A 13,363-nucleotide genomic window follows, 5' to 3' on the forward strand; every position below is an offset into this window, starting at 1 on the left:
TGTTTTGGTTACTGTAGCCTTGTAGTATAGTTTGAAGTCAGGTAGCATGATGCCTCTAGCTTTGTTCTTTTGGCTTAGGATTGTCTTGGCAATGCAGGCTCTTTTTTGGTTCCATATGAACTTTAAAGCAGTTTTTTCCAATTCTGTGAAGAAAGTCATTGGTAGCTTGATGAGAATGGCATAGAATCTGTAAATTACCTTGGGCAGTATGGCCATTTTCACGATATTGATTCTTCCTGTCCACGAGCATGGAATGTTCTTCCATTTGTTTGTGTCCTCTTTTATTTTGTTGAGCTGTGGTTTGTAGTTCTCCTTGAAGATGTTCTTCATATCCCTTTTAAGTTGGATTCCTAGGTATTTGATTCTCTTTGAAGCAATTGTGGAATGGGTGTTCATTCATGATTTGGCTCTCTGTTTGTCTTTTATTGGTGTATAGGAATGCTTGTGATTTTTGCACATTGATTTTGTATCCTGAAATTTTTATTTTGCACATTGATTTTGTATCCTGAAATTGCTTATCAGCTTAAGGAGATTTTGGGCTGAGACAATGGGGTTTTCTAAATATACAATCATGTCATCTGCAAACAGGGACACTTTGACTTCCTCTTTTCCTAATTGAATATCCTTTATGTCTTTCTCCTACCTGATTGCCCTGGCCAGAACTGCCAACACTCTGTTGAATAGGAGTGGTAAGAGAGGACATCCCTGTCTTGTGCCAGTTTTCAAAGGAAATGCTTCCAGTTTTTGCCCATTCAGTATGATACTGGCTATGGGTTTGTCATAACTAACTCTTATTATTTTGAGATATGTCCCATCAATACCTAATTTATTGAGAGTTTTTAGCATGAAGGGCTGTTGAATTTTGTCAAAGGCCTTTTCTGCATGTATTGAGATAATCATGTGGTTTTTGCCTTTGGTTCTGTTTATATGATGGATTACATTTATTGATTTGCAAATGTTGAACCAGCCTTGCATCCCAGGGATGAAGCCCACTTGATCATGGTGGATAAGCTTTTTGATGCGCTGCTGGATTCAGTTTGCCAGTATCATATTGAGGATTTTTGCGTTGATGTTCATCAAGGATATTGGTCTAAAATTTTCTTTTTTTTGTTGTGTCTCTGCCAGGCTTTGGTATCAGGATGATGTTGGCCTCGTAAAATGAGTTAGGGATGATTCCCTCTTTTTCTATTGATTGGAATAGTTTCAGAAGGAATGGTACCAGCTCCTCTTTGTACCTCTGGTAGAATTTGGCTATGAATCCGTCTGGTCCTGGACTTACTTTGGTTGTTAGGCTATTAATTATTGCCTCAATTATTAATAACAGAGCCTGTTATTGGTCTATTCAGGGATTCAATTTCTTTCCTGTTTTAGTCTTGAGAGGGTGTATGTGTCTACGAATTTATCGATTTCTTCTAGATTTTCTAGTTTATTTGCGTGGAGTTGTTTATAGTATTCTCTGATGGTAGTTTGTATTTCTGTGGGATCCATGGTGATATCCCCTTTATGATTTTTTATTTTGTCTATTTGATTCTTCTCTCTTTTTTTCTTTATTAGTCTTGCTAGCGGTCTATCAATTTTGTTGATCTTTTCCAAAAACCAGCTCCTGGATTCATTGATGTTTTTGAAGGGTTTTTTGTGTCTCTATCTCCTTCAGTTCTGCTCTGATCTTAGTTATTTCTTGCTTTCTGCTAGCTTTTGAATGTGTTTGCTCTTGCTTCTCTAGTTCTTTTAATTGTGATGTTAGGGTGTCAATTTTAGATCTTTCCTGCTTTCTCTTGTGGGCATTTAGTGCTATAAATTTCCCTCTACACACTGCTTTAAATGTGTCCCAGAGAATTTGGTATGTTTTGCCTTTGTTCTCATTGGTTTCAAAGAACATCTTTATTTCTGCCTTCATTTCATTATGTACCCAGTAGTCATTCAGGAGCAGGTTGTTCAGTTTCCATGTAGTTGAGCAGTTTTGAGTGAGTTTCTTAATCCTGAGTTGTAATTTTATTCACTGTGGTCTGTGAGACAGTTAGTTATAATTTCTGTTCTTTTACATTTGCTGAGGAGTGCTTTACTTCCAACTATGTGGTCAATTTTGGAATAAGTGTGATGTAGTGCTGAGAAGAATGTATATTCTGTTGATTTGGGGTGGAGAGTTCTGTAGATGTCTATTAGATCTACTTGGTGCAGAGCTGAGTTCAATTCCTGGATATCCTTGCTCACTTTCTGTCTAGTTGATCTGTCTAATGATGACAGTGGGGTGTTAAAGTCTCCCATTATTAACGTGTGGGCGTCTAAGTCTCTTTGTAGTTGTCTAAGGATTTGCTTTATGAATCTGGATTCTCCTGTATTGGTTGCATATATATTTAGGATAGTTAGCTCTTCCTGTTGAATTGATCCCTTTACCATTATGTAATGGCCTCCTTTGTCTCTTTTGATCATTGTTGGTTTAAAGTCTGTTTTATCAGAGACTAGGGTTGCAACCCCTGCTTTTTTTTGTTTTCCATTTGCATGGTAGATCTTCCTCCATCCCTTTGTTTTGAGCCTATGTGTGTCTCTGTATGTGACATGAGTCTCCTGAATGAGCCTTGACTCTTTATCCAATTTGCCAGTCTGTGTCTTTTAACTGGAGCATTTAGCCTATTTACATTTAAGGCTAATATTGCTATGTGTGAATTTGATCCTGTCATTATGATGTTAGCTGGTTATTTTGCTCGTTAGTCAATGCAGTTTCTTCTTAGCATCGATGGTCTTTATAATTTGGTGTGTTTTTACAGTGGCTGGTACCGTTTATTCCTTTCCATGTTTAGTGCTTCCTTCAGGAGCTCTTGTAAGGCAGGCCTGGTAGTGACAAAATCTCTCAGCATTTGTTTGTTTGTAAAGGATTTTACTTCTCCTTCACTTATGAAGCTTAGTTTGGCTGGATATGAAATTCTGGGTTGAAAATTCTTTTCTTTAAGAATGTTGAATATTGGCCCCAACTCTCTTCAGGCTGGTAGAGTTTCTTCCGAGAGATCTGCTGTTAGTCTGATGGGCTTCCCTTTATGGGTAACCTGACCTTTCTCTCTGGCTGCCCTTAACATTTTTTCCTTCATTTCAACTTTGGTGAATATGACAATTATGTGTCTTGGAGTTGGTCTTCTCGAGGAGTATCTTTGTGTTCTCTGTATTTCCTGAATTTGAATGTCGGCCTGCCTTGCTAGTTTGGGGTAGTTCTCCAGGATAATATCCTGCAGAGTGTTTTCTAACTTGGTTCCATTCTCCCCATCACTTTCAGGTACACCAATCAGCCATAGATTTGGTCTTTTCACATAGTCCAAATTTCATATTTCTTGGAGGCTTCGTTCGTTTCTTTTTACTCTTTTTTTTCTGAACTTCTCTTCTCGTTTCATTTCATTCATTTGATCTTCAGTCACTGATACCCTTTCTTCCACTTGATCGATTCAGCTACTGAAGCTTGTGCATGTGTGACATAGTTCTCGTGCCATGGTTTTCAGCTCCATCAGGTCATTTAAGGTCTTCTCTACACTGTTTATTCTAGTTAGCCATTCATCTAATATTTTTCAAGGTTTTTAGCTTCTTTGCGTTGGGTTCAAACTTCCTCCTTTAGCTTGGAGAAGTTTGTTATTACCAATCGTCTGAAGCCTTCTTCTCTCAACTCGTCAAAGTCATTCTCCGTCCAGCTTTGTTCCATTGCTGGCGAGGAACTGCATTCTGTTGGAGGAGAAGAGGCACTCTGATTTTTAGAGTTTTCAGCTTTTCTGCTCCATTTCTCCCCTTCTATGTGGTTTTATCTACCTTTGGTCTTTGATGATGGTGATGTACAGATGTGGTTTTGGTGTGGATGTCCTTTCTGTTTGTTAGTTTTCCTTCTAACAGTCAGGACCTTCAGCTGCAGGTCTGCTGGAGTTTGCTGGAGGTCCACTCTGGACCCTGTTTGCCTGGGTATCACCAGCGGAGGCTGCAGAGCAGCAAATATTGCAGAATGGCAAATGTTGCTGCCTGATCCTTCCTCTGGAAGCTTCGTCTCAGAGGGGCACCCAGCTGTAAGAGGTGTCAGTCAGCCCCTACTGGAGGTGTCTCCCAATTAAGCTTCTCGGAGGTCAGGGACCCACTTGAGGAGGAAGTCTGTCTGTTCTGAGATCTCAAACTCCATGCTGGGAGAACCACTACTCTCTTCAAAGCTGTCAGCCAGGGATGTTTAAGTCTTCAGAAGTTTCTGCTGCGTTTTGTTAAGCTATGCCCTGCCCCAAGAGGTGGAGTCTACAGAGGCAGGCAGGCCTCGTTAAACAGGCTCCACCCTGTTCGAGCTTTCCAGCCACTTTGTTTACCTACTCAAGCCTCAGCAATGGCGGACCCTCCTCCCCCAGCCTCACTACCACCTTGCAGTTCAATCTCAGACTGCTGTGCTAGGAGTGAGCAAGGTTCCATGGGTTTGGGACCCTCTGAGCCAGGCGCGGGATATAGCCTCCTTGTTTGCCGTTTGCTAAGACCGTTGGAAAAGTGCAGTATTGGGTGGGATGTCCCGATTTTCCAGGTACTGTCTGTCATGGCTTCCCTTGGCTAGGAAAGGGAATTCCCTGACCCTTTGCACTTCCTGGGTGAGGCGATGCCCTGCCTTGCTCCATGGGCTGCACCCACTGTCCGACAAACTCCAGTGAGATGAACTCGGTACCTCAGTTGGAAATGCAGAAATCACCTATCTTCTGTGTCGCTCACGCTGGGAGCTGTAGACTGGAGCTGTTCCTCTTCGGCCAGTTCCTGTTCGGCCATTTTGGAACCTCCATCCTGACAAAGGGCTAATATCCAGAATCTACAAAGAACTCAAACAAATTTACATGAAAAAAATCAAACAACCCCATCAAAAAGTGAGTGAAGGATATGAACAGACACTTCTCAAAAGAAGACATTTATGCAGCCAACAGACACATGAAAAAATGCTCATTATCACTGGCCATCAGAGAAATGCAAATCAAAACCGCAATGAAATACCATCTCATGCCAGTTAGAATGGCGATCATTAAAATGTCAGGAAACAACAGGTGCTGGAGAGGATGTGGAGAAACAGGAACACTTTTACACTGTTGGTGAGACCGTAAACTGGTTCAACCATTGTGGAAGACAGTGTGGCAATTCCTCAAGCATCTAGAACTAGAAATAGCATTTGACCCAGCCATCCCATTACTGGGTATATAGCCAAAGGATTATAAATCATGCTGCTGTAGAGACATATTAAAGGATTATAAATCATGCTGCTATGCACATGTATGTTTATTGTGGCACTATTCACAATGGCAAAGACTTGGAACCAACCCATATGTCCTTTGGTGATAGACTGGATTAAGAAAATATGGCACATATATACTATGGAATACTATGCAACCATAAAAAAGGATGAGTTCATGTCCTTTGCAGGGACATGGATGAAGCTGGAAACCATCATTCTGAGCAAGCTATCGCAAGGACAGAAAACCAAACACTGCATGTTCTCACTCATAGGTAGGAATTGAACAAAGGAGAACACTTGGACACAGGATAGGGAACATCACACACTGGGGCCTGTCATGGGGTGGGGGGAGGGGGGAGGGATAGCATCAGGAGATATACCTAATGTAAATGATGAGTTAATGGGTGCAGCACACCAACATGGCACATGTATACCTATGTAACAATTCTGCACGTTGTGCACATGTACCCTAGAACTTAAAGTATAATTTAAAAATTTTTTTAATTAAAAAATCTTAACTGCTGGGGATGAAGGGTAAAAAAGATTTCTTCATGAACTACAGAGTGTCGTTAAGACCAGTATTATTAGCCAAAAAGAAAGTTTGATTTTATACTTTAGCTCTCTTCTATTAATCATGATAATCAGACTGAAATATTTAAGAGTTTACTTGAATTTTCTTAGTTGTGGGAGATAAAACAGTGATGTTTTATATTTTAAAAAATTAGAGGTATTATGCTTTTCAGTCCTTGTTTTTATATACCTGGAAGGCATTTTTTTGTGTGTGTTTGTGATATTTCTTATTTGCATTATAGATGCATTAATTGTATATTATTTTGTGAAGTTATTTTATTTGTATGCTGCATTTTTCTCATTAAAATTATACAATATTTCAGATGAACAGGGAGGACAGTGTCTGTAATCTCTCCTCACCATCATCTGCAGGAGTCATACAAAGGTGATGTTTTATGTGAGTAAGAATTTCTGTGTTTCATTTCATAGGTGGGGAGCATTAAGCGGGAAATGACCTTCACATTTCAATCAGAGGACTTAAAACGTGACTGTAGTAAAAAAATGTCTCATCAACACGTGTTCTCCTTGGCCATGGAGGAAGATGTGAAAACAGCAGACACCAAAAAAGCCAGCCGGGTCCTTGACCATGAAAAAGAAAACACTCGCTCCATCTGTCTCCTTGAGCAGAAAAGAAAAGTTGTTTCCTCCAATATTGATGTTCCTCCAGCAAGGTAAGGGAACATTAAATCTCACATGTGTCTGCCCCAGGAAGTTGGTGGAGAGCATGCATAATCTTTGCCAGTGTACAGACTCTCTTCAGCATATAGACATACGAGAGGTTTGCTGCCAAGAATTTTTTTCTATTGCTTGTGTGAAATAGAGCAGGTGGCCCTACTCTTCAGAACTGACTTTGAGGCTTCTGTAGTTGGAACTATTGTAGCTCTAGAAAAGAATGTTTTATTCAATTTTAATAAATGAATAATAAAGAGCAAAGGAATAAATGCAAAAAAAAATAGGATGAAACGTCATAAATAGGACTGAGCATACATTAAGTAGGACTGTAGCCACTTCAAAGCAAGTATACACAGATCTTTGGTTAGAGGTTAGTAAACTGTGGCTGCAGGCCAAATTCAGCCCCTGGTCTGTTTTTCTGTGTCCTGTAACGTAAGAATAGTTTTACTTTTTTTTTTTTTTTTTTTTTTTAAATAGAGATAGGGTCTGGTTCTGTCGCCCAAGCTGGAGTGCAGTGACGCAAAGGTAGCTCACTGCAGCCTTGAACTTCTGGGCTCAAGCAGTCCTCCTGCCTCAGGCTCTATCTAGAGTAGCTGGGCTGGGACTACAGGCATATGCAGCCATGCCCAGCTAATTATTTTTATTTTTTTCTAGAGATGGTATCTCACTATATTACCCAGGCAGGTCTGAAACTCCTGAGCTCAAGCGATTCTCCCACCTTAGCCTCCCAAAGTGCTGGGATTACAGGTGTGAGTTACTGTGCCTGACCTGCTTTTACATTTTTAAAGGCCTAAAAGAAATGAAGAATAGGTGACACAGACCACAGGTGGTCTGCAAAGTCTAAAATATGTAAAAGAAAAAAAAAAAAGAAAAAAAGATGGTGATACCTGGTTTATATCATGATAATCTTTGTACGACAGATCTACCTTAAAACTCAACCAAGAAGGTTTACCTGAAATATCAAAAGGACTTTTTCTTTCTAAAAACAACAAAAAAAAAGAGGCCTTTGTCACATTATAATTTTATTTAAACCACACCCAATAGCACTGAACCAAAAGACAATATTCTGGCAGAATGACAGTGGCAGTGGTGGCGCATACATATTAGGCCTTTTACTTTCTTGCGTATCATTTGTCTCACCTAGAAAACAAGCTCCACGTCGGCAGGGATTTTAGATTACTCTGTTCATGCTTTATCCCTACCCCTGGAACAGTGTTAATTATGTTCTGGGGACTCATGAATATTTGTCAGATGAAAAAAAGAAAGGAGATGCTGTAGCACAAGAGATTGCTTATTTATAATATATGTGCCACATTTCCAAAAATGTGTTGCCAAAAATCATTTATAATGAGACTTACAGCTTATAGCAATTGTTTGAAAAGTGCTGCATTTGTCCAAGTGGTTTCTAACAGCTAACCTGGGAAACAGTACCTTTGGAAGAGGAATGAATGTGCCTTTCCTGCCTCTTCACTTTTTGTAATTAGAGTTTCATTTCTTTCCATATTAAATCAAAAGTATCTTCTCTAGAAAATTATTATTTTCTCCTGTTGCCAGATTTGTGAGACTTTCTAAAATTATAGGCCTCTTAGTTTTCCTTAACCTTTAATTGAAAATGTTCACATATTCATTACTTCTGTTTAACTACTTGGAATTACTTGCTTTTCTAATTTTTTTTCATATAAATACATGTTAAATTATTTAGGATTATTTCCTGCTACTATGGCATGGTTGTGAAACATTTTATCATACCCTGACCCTCATAGGCATCTCAATTTGTATTTGTTTGGTTATCTCACAGGAAAATGACATGTTAACAATTTGAAATGTGAAGAGCTGTGCTTTTATTTTCTTCCTACCCCTGTAGGGCAAAAGTTAGACTTCCAGTGTCAGTTTAGTGCCAACTTGCAATTCTATAGGACTTATTCTACATAAAATTTCCATTAGAACGTTGTGTATGTTAAAATATCTGGAATTAATCATTTTAAATTGCCATAGGTTGTTTTAAGTATACCTGTATTCTTTAATTCCACCTCACTTGGAGCACTTGCTGGGGAAAATAATGCAAAGAGGAAAAAGAAAGATGTTTTCTGCCTTCTCGGACTCCGGTATGTGGGATATTTTTCACCTTTTCAAGTTCACTGAATGTACTTAAAAGTACATGAGCCCATGCCAGCGTTATTATGAGGTTCTTAAACAGTGTGGGAAAGTTAATTAGGTTTTAAATCCATTAATGCACAGCAGAAATCCCCCAATGACAAGATATAATTTAGATGTATTGATCTATTATGGGAAATACTACTTAAGGCTTCATTGTTTGGGGTGTCTACTGATATACTTGTTTTCATTGCTGTAGTAAGAATTTAATCATCATAAATACAGTGTGCTGGCAGTTGGTGAGATAAGTTGCTTTAAAAAAATGATGATGAAGGAATCAAGCATTGTGGATTATAATAATCAAACTCTCAAACTCTATTTCCATTTACTGTTATCAAGTTTAATAAATGTCAGACTTCCCACTGTCATCTATCAATATTTTGTTTTAAAGAAACTTCTTTACCTGATACAGTAGGAAGATATAGGATTTTCCTTTTGTTTACTAAGAAGAAATATATCTGTTGACAGGCATAAATAGTGAACTTTGAGTAAATCTACAGTATAGTGAAATTTATCAATACAAGGAAATCTATATACAATTAGCCCTGTGTATCCATGGGTTCTGCACCTGTGGATTCAACAAACCACTGATCGAAAATATCTGGAAAAAAAATTGTCTATACCAAACATGTACAGACATTATTTTCTTGTCTTTATTTCCTAAACAATACAGTATAACAACTATTTACATAGTATTTACATTGTATTAGGTATTATAAGTAATCCAGAGCTGCTTTAAAGTATACCAGAGGATGTGCTAGGTTATATTTAAATACTACAGCATTTTATATAAGAGACTCGAGCATCTGCTGATTTTGTATCCATAGGGAGTCCTGGAACCAGCCCCCCATGGGTACTGAGGAATATCTGTATCCATATGTTATAAAATACATAATTAATGTTTAAATATATATATATGATATTTTGGCCAAAAAGCAAGATAATCATTTTAGGCCCATAGAGTGCAGAGTTCTTCAATCATTTAAAATCAGTTTGCTGTAACGTTTCTCACTTTATCTTTTGCTTATTCTCATTAAAGCTAAGATTTTTGTTGAACTTTACTTTCTCTGGTTTGTAAAATGAAACTCAAAGTTTATTTTCTGTGGTTTACATAATAAAAGCAACACACGTATTTCAATTGCTTATTTCATGTAACTAGAGAGATCTGGGAACCCCTTCCCACCTTACTCTCTATACCTCACCGTAGTTTCACATCACTAATATCATCTCCTGCCTCCATTCAACAGATATTTCTTGAGTTCCTGCTACGAACCCGGTACTCAGTAAAAATAATGATTGAGACAGGTGCCAACCCCCCTGGAGGTTACGGTGGGATGAGAGGGACAGACACATATGTAGCTAATTTCAAATAACAGTTCCTAATTTGCTCCCTTCCCATTAGGACTGGGGATAAATCTGTAATTAAAGGACAATCTTTTAGTTTTAAGAATGTTATTAATTTGACACATCTATTTAAAAGCCCAATTTTTTATTGATATATATTTCAAGATGGGGATGATTGAAATAGAGAAGGAAGAAGTCAGTATCAATAGAAACTCCCTGTTTACCCAATATTTGAGAACGAATTTTAAAGTTGCTAGTTTAAAAAATGTTTAAATTTAAGTAAGTTATTAATCCAGATGTGTTAGGCTGGGTGTTTAGAGAAGCAAATGCCAAGACAGGATTAATCATGCAAATGTTTTAGTAAGAGAGACACCTGAGGGAGAAATGGGGCAGGAGGGACATGCATTGTCAGTTAAGGTGCTTGTCTGAGCGCAGTGATGGAGAGAGGGCAAGAAAGTTGGAGGGAAGTGTCCTAGGTAGCCGGGCAAGGCCCTCAGGAGTCCTGCATTGGTAACCCTGATGTACTGTGTCATTTGCTGGGAGCAGTATGTGGGAGCTGTGGCTTTGGCACAAATGCAGCAGATGGTTTCAGCAGCCAGCAACTGGGCCCTTCCTTGGTCGGTTAGCTCCCTGTTATTGGAGATCTGTGAGGTGCGTTCTCATGGCTGCCTTCCTCCCACCCCTCAATATTGTACTTCATATATTAAAAGTGCCCTAGGCTGTGCAGGCTTGAGACAGGGGCAATCTCCCTGCCGTCGGCAGCCCTGAGTTATCAGTGCAGACTACCTGGAATCTTCATTGTTTAAGAGGGCCCTAAGCTTCCTGTGAAAAATGGCAACTGATTGTTTGGCCCTAGGATCCTAGAATTAATTCTTTAATTAATTAATTGAGTCATGAGAGGAAATAATACAAACTACCCCTCTTTCTGAGTTTCCTGGGGTTGGTAGAAACAAATCTTTACTATAGGAGAGTCTGCTTACCCCTGGGATATTGCGTGATTGATTTCAAGGAAAAAACACTACTTTCTTTTTTAAGGGTGATTTGGAGTAAGTGCATTATAGAGTTGGGTACTCAAAGTATTCTTCAAATTATTCAACTTTCCTCAGGAGAGATAACTACACAGAAAGAGAGGGCAAGAGTGTGTGAGAGTACATGAGCAAGCACTATTTCTCTTTAGAGTTAAAGATTTATCATTAACAGAAAGCAAATTTATTCCTAGCTTTTAGGATCATTGGGGAGCACAGTAATTGGGTTGGGGGTAACAAATACTAAAAGTGTCGATGCTAATTGTTGGGACAACAATCACTCAAGGGCTGATCTCTCTCTGAGAGAGATGAAAATACTAGTTTCATTGACCCCTATGGAGAGTTGAGGAAAATAGGCTTCAAGAGTTTAAGGACAAGAAAAGAGAGCATGTTTGAAAGGTTCATCCGTGTGTCAGTATTTCATTTGTTTGCCAAAATATTTTATTCCATAGATGAGTGAATAAACAAAATGTGGTGTATCTATGGAATAAAATTGACAAATGTCCATTATCATTAGATTTCATAACTTCCATTTTACAAATCAGTAAACAGATCCAGAAAGTTAAGTGACTCACCCAGAAACACATATTTAACCAATGACAGAACTAAGACTGGGATAGGTTTCTGATCTCAAGTGAATTTTTGTTCCTTATCATCACCATTTGTGTTTATTGGAGACCATTAACTTATTGTCATTTACAAATGTAATGCTCAAAATATGTTGATAATTCAAGTATTACTTGTTGTCCAGCCTCTAAAATAATTCAGCAGTTAAGCAAGCATTATTAGATAACCTAGATCATTAGAGTCTGACATTTATTATTCTGTTTTTGCCAGACATCATGATTTTGAAGGTACTGATGCTTAAATTGGTTGGATTTCACCCAAACAGCAATTACAATTTGATTATGCAAAGCAGTAACTGTCTTCTAATTATAACTAAAGCTAGAGAAATCTATTAGCAAACCAGTTATAACAAAGAAAAAAGGAAAATTTGGCCAAAAATATTCTTAGACCTAACAGCAGTTTATTAGAATACTACAGATTGTTACTTTGCGGTTGGAAGAAAACAAACCATATGGTACTATTTGTTTTTCAGGGTTTTAAAATATAGTGATGTCATATTTATCACTTGCTAGATAAAATGAAATCATCTTCTCCTTATAGCATGCCATTCTGGGAATCATATAGTTTAAAAGAACTTCAGAAACACATTGACCTTTGAGTTCAAAGTTAGGAAATGATCTGAGCTACAAGCAAAATCCTATAAATACGGTGGGAAACTGTGAACTAATTTGGCTCCCATTTTCAATGGTAGTGTCTCCTTTCTTTTATGTACTTTAGACAGTTTATTGAAAAGTCTCCTATGTCAAATTTGTAATTAAGTGAGATAAGACAAAAATGGTATCTTTTATTTTTGAATCTCTAGAAGCCTAGCAGTTCCTGGAACAAATGTTTAATGTTTAAATGTGTTAAAAACTTTTCAGGTCACAAACTCTGTAACCAGTATGAGACTACTTTTGAAAAAAAGAAAAAAGATCACTTTAACATTTTAAAATATTTCTTTTTAAAAAATAGAGCATTGAAATTTTAGAACATTTCTTTTTTAAAAAGTATATTTTGAGGGAAGTATAAATGTACTCACTCATGTTAGAGAAATACTGGTACTGTATAATTGGTGGGCTCCCCTTAAGAACTGAAACAGTCCATGGCCGGGCATGGTGGCTCACTCCTGTAATCCCAGCACTTTGGGAGGCCAAGGCTGGTGGATCACTAGGTCAGTTGATCAAGACCATCCTGGCTAACATGGTGAAACCCGATCTCTACTAAAAATACAAAAAATTAGCTGGGCGTGGTTGCAGGCTTCTATAGTCCCAGCTACTCAGGATGCTGAGGCAGGAGAATGCCATGAACCCAGGAGGCGGAGCTTGCAGTGAGCTGAGATTGTGCCCCTGCACTTCAGCCTGAGCAGCAGAGCTAGACTCTGTCTCAAAAAAAAAAAAAAAAAAAAACCAACTGCAACAACTGAGGCAATCCCCATAAAGTAGCTGTAAAGAGCGTCTTTTCCAAGAAACCTTTATCCATTCCCATCCCTTCCCATCATTTCAGTAATTCAAGGCAGCAAATAACTGTTGTCTCTGGTTTCTTTCTACAGTCTATTTGCTACACATTTGCCAAAATGATCTTTCTAAAACTCAAGTGTAATCATGGGGATAGGGGGATGCAGACAGGGAAAGGGTAGGAACCAATATAATTGACATTATGACTTAATGCAACACATTGTGCCATCAGTACACAATCAAGCCCTATCTTGCTGAGAATTTAGATTCTCACATCAACACACAAATCAAGTACAGACAAAATTGTTCTTTACAATGTCTTC

General features: G+C 38.2%; 1 protein-coding gene across 3 annotated transcripts in view; it reads left to right on the forward strand.

Moving 5' to 3' along the window:
• ZNF704 (zinc finger protein 704) overlaps positions 1 to 13,363 on the forward strand; it is a 299,359-nt gene that overhangs the window by 101,868 nt on the left and 184,128 nt on the right. For all 3 annotated transcript variants that reach the window (XM_050802230.1, XM_050802229.1, XM_050802228.1), the window contains exon 2: positions 6,215 to 6,456. In XM_050802230.1, the coding sequence (XP_050658187.1) occupies positions 6,236 to 6,456 (221 nt within the window). In that variant the 5' untranslated portion in view covers positions 6,215 to 6,235. The remainder of the gene's footprint in view (positions 1 to 6,214; positions 6,457 to 13,363) is intronic.

This window comes from Macaca thibetana, chromosome 8 (genome assembly GCF_024542745.1).
Source record: "Macaca thibetana thibetana isolate TM-01 chromosome 8, ASM2454274v1, whole genome shotgun sequence".
Taxonomy (NCBI): domain Eukaryota; kingdom Metazoa; phylum Chordata; class Mammalia; order Primates; family Cercopithecidae; genus Macaca; species Macaca thibetana.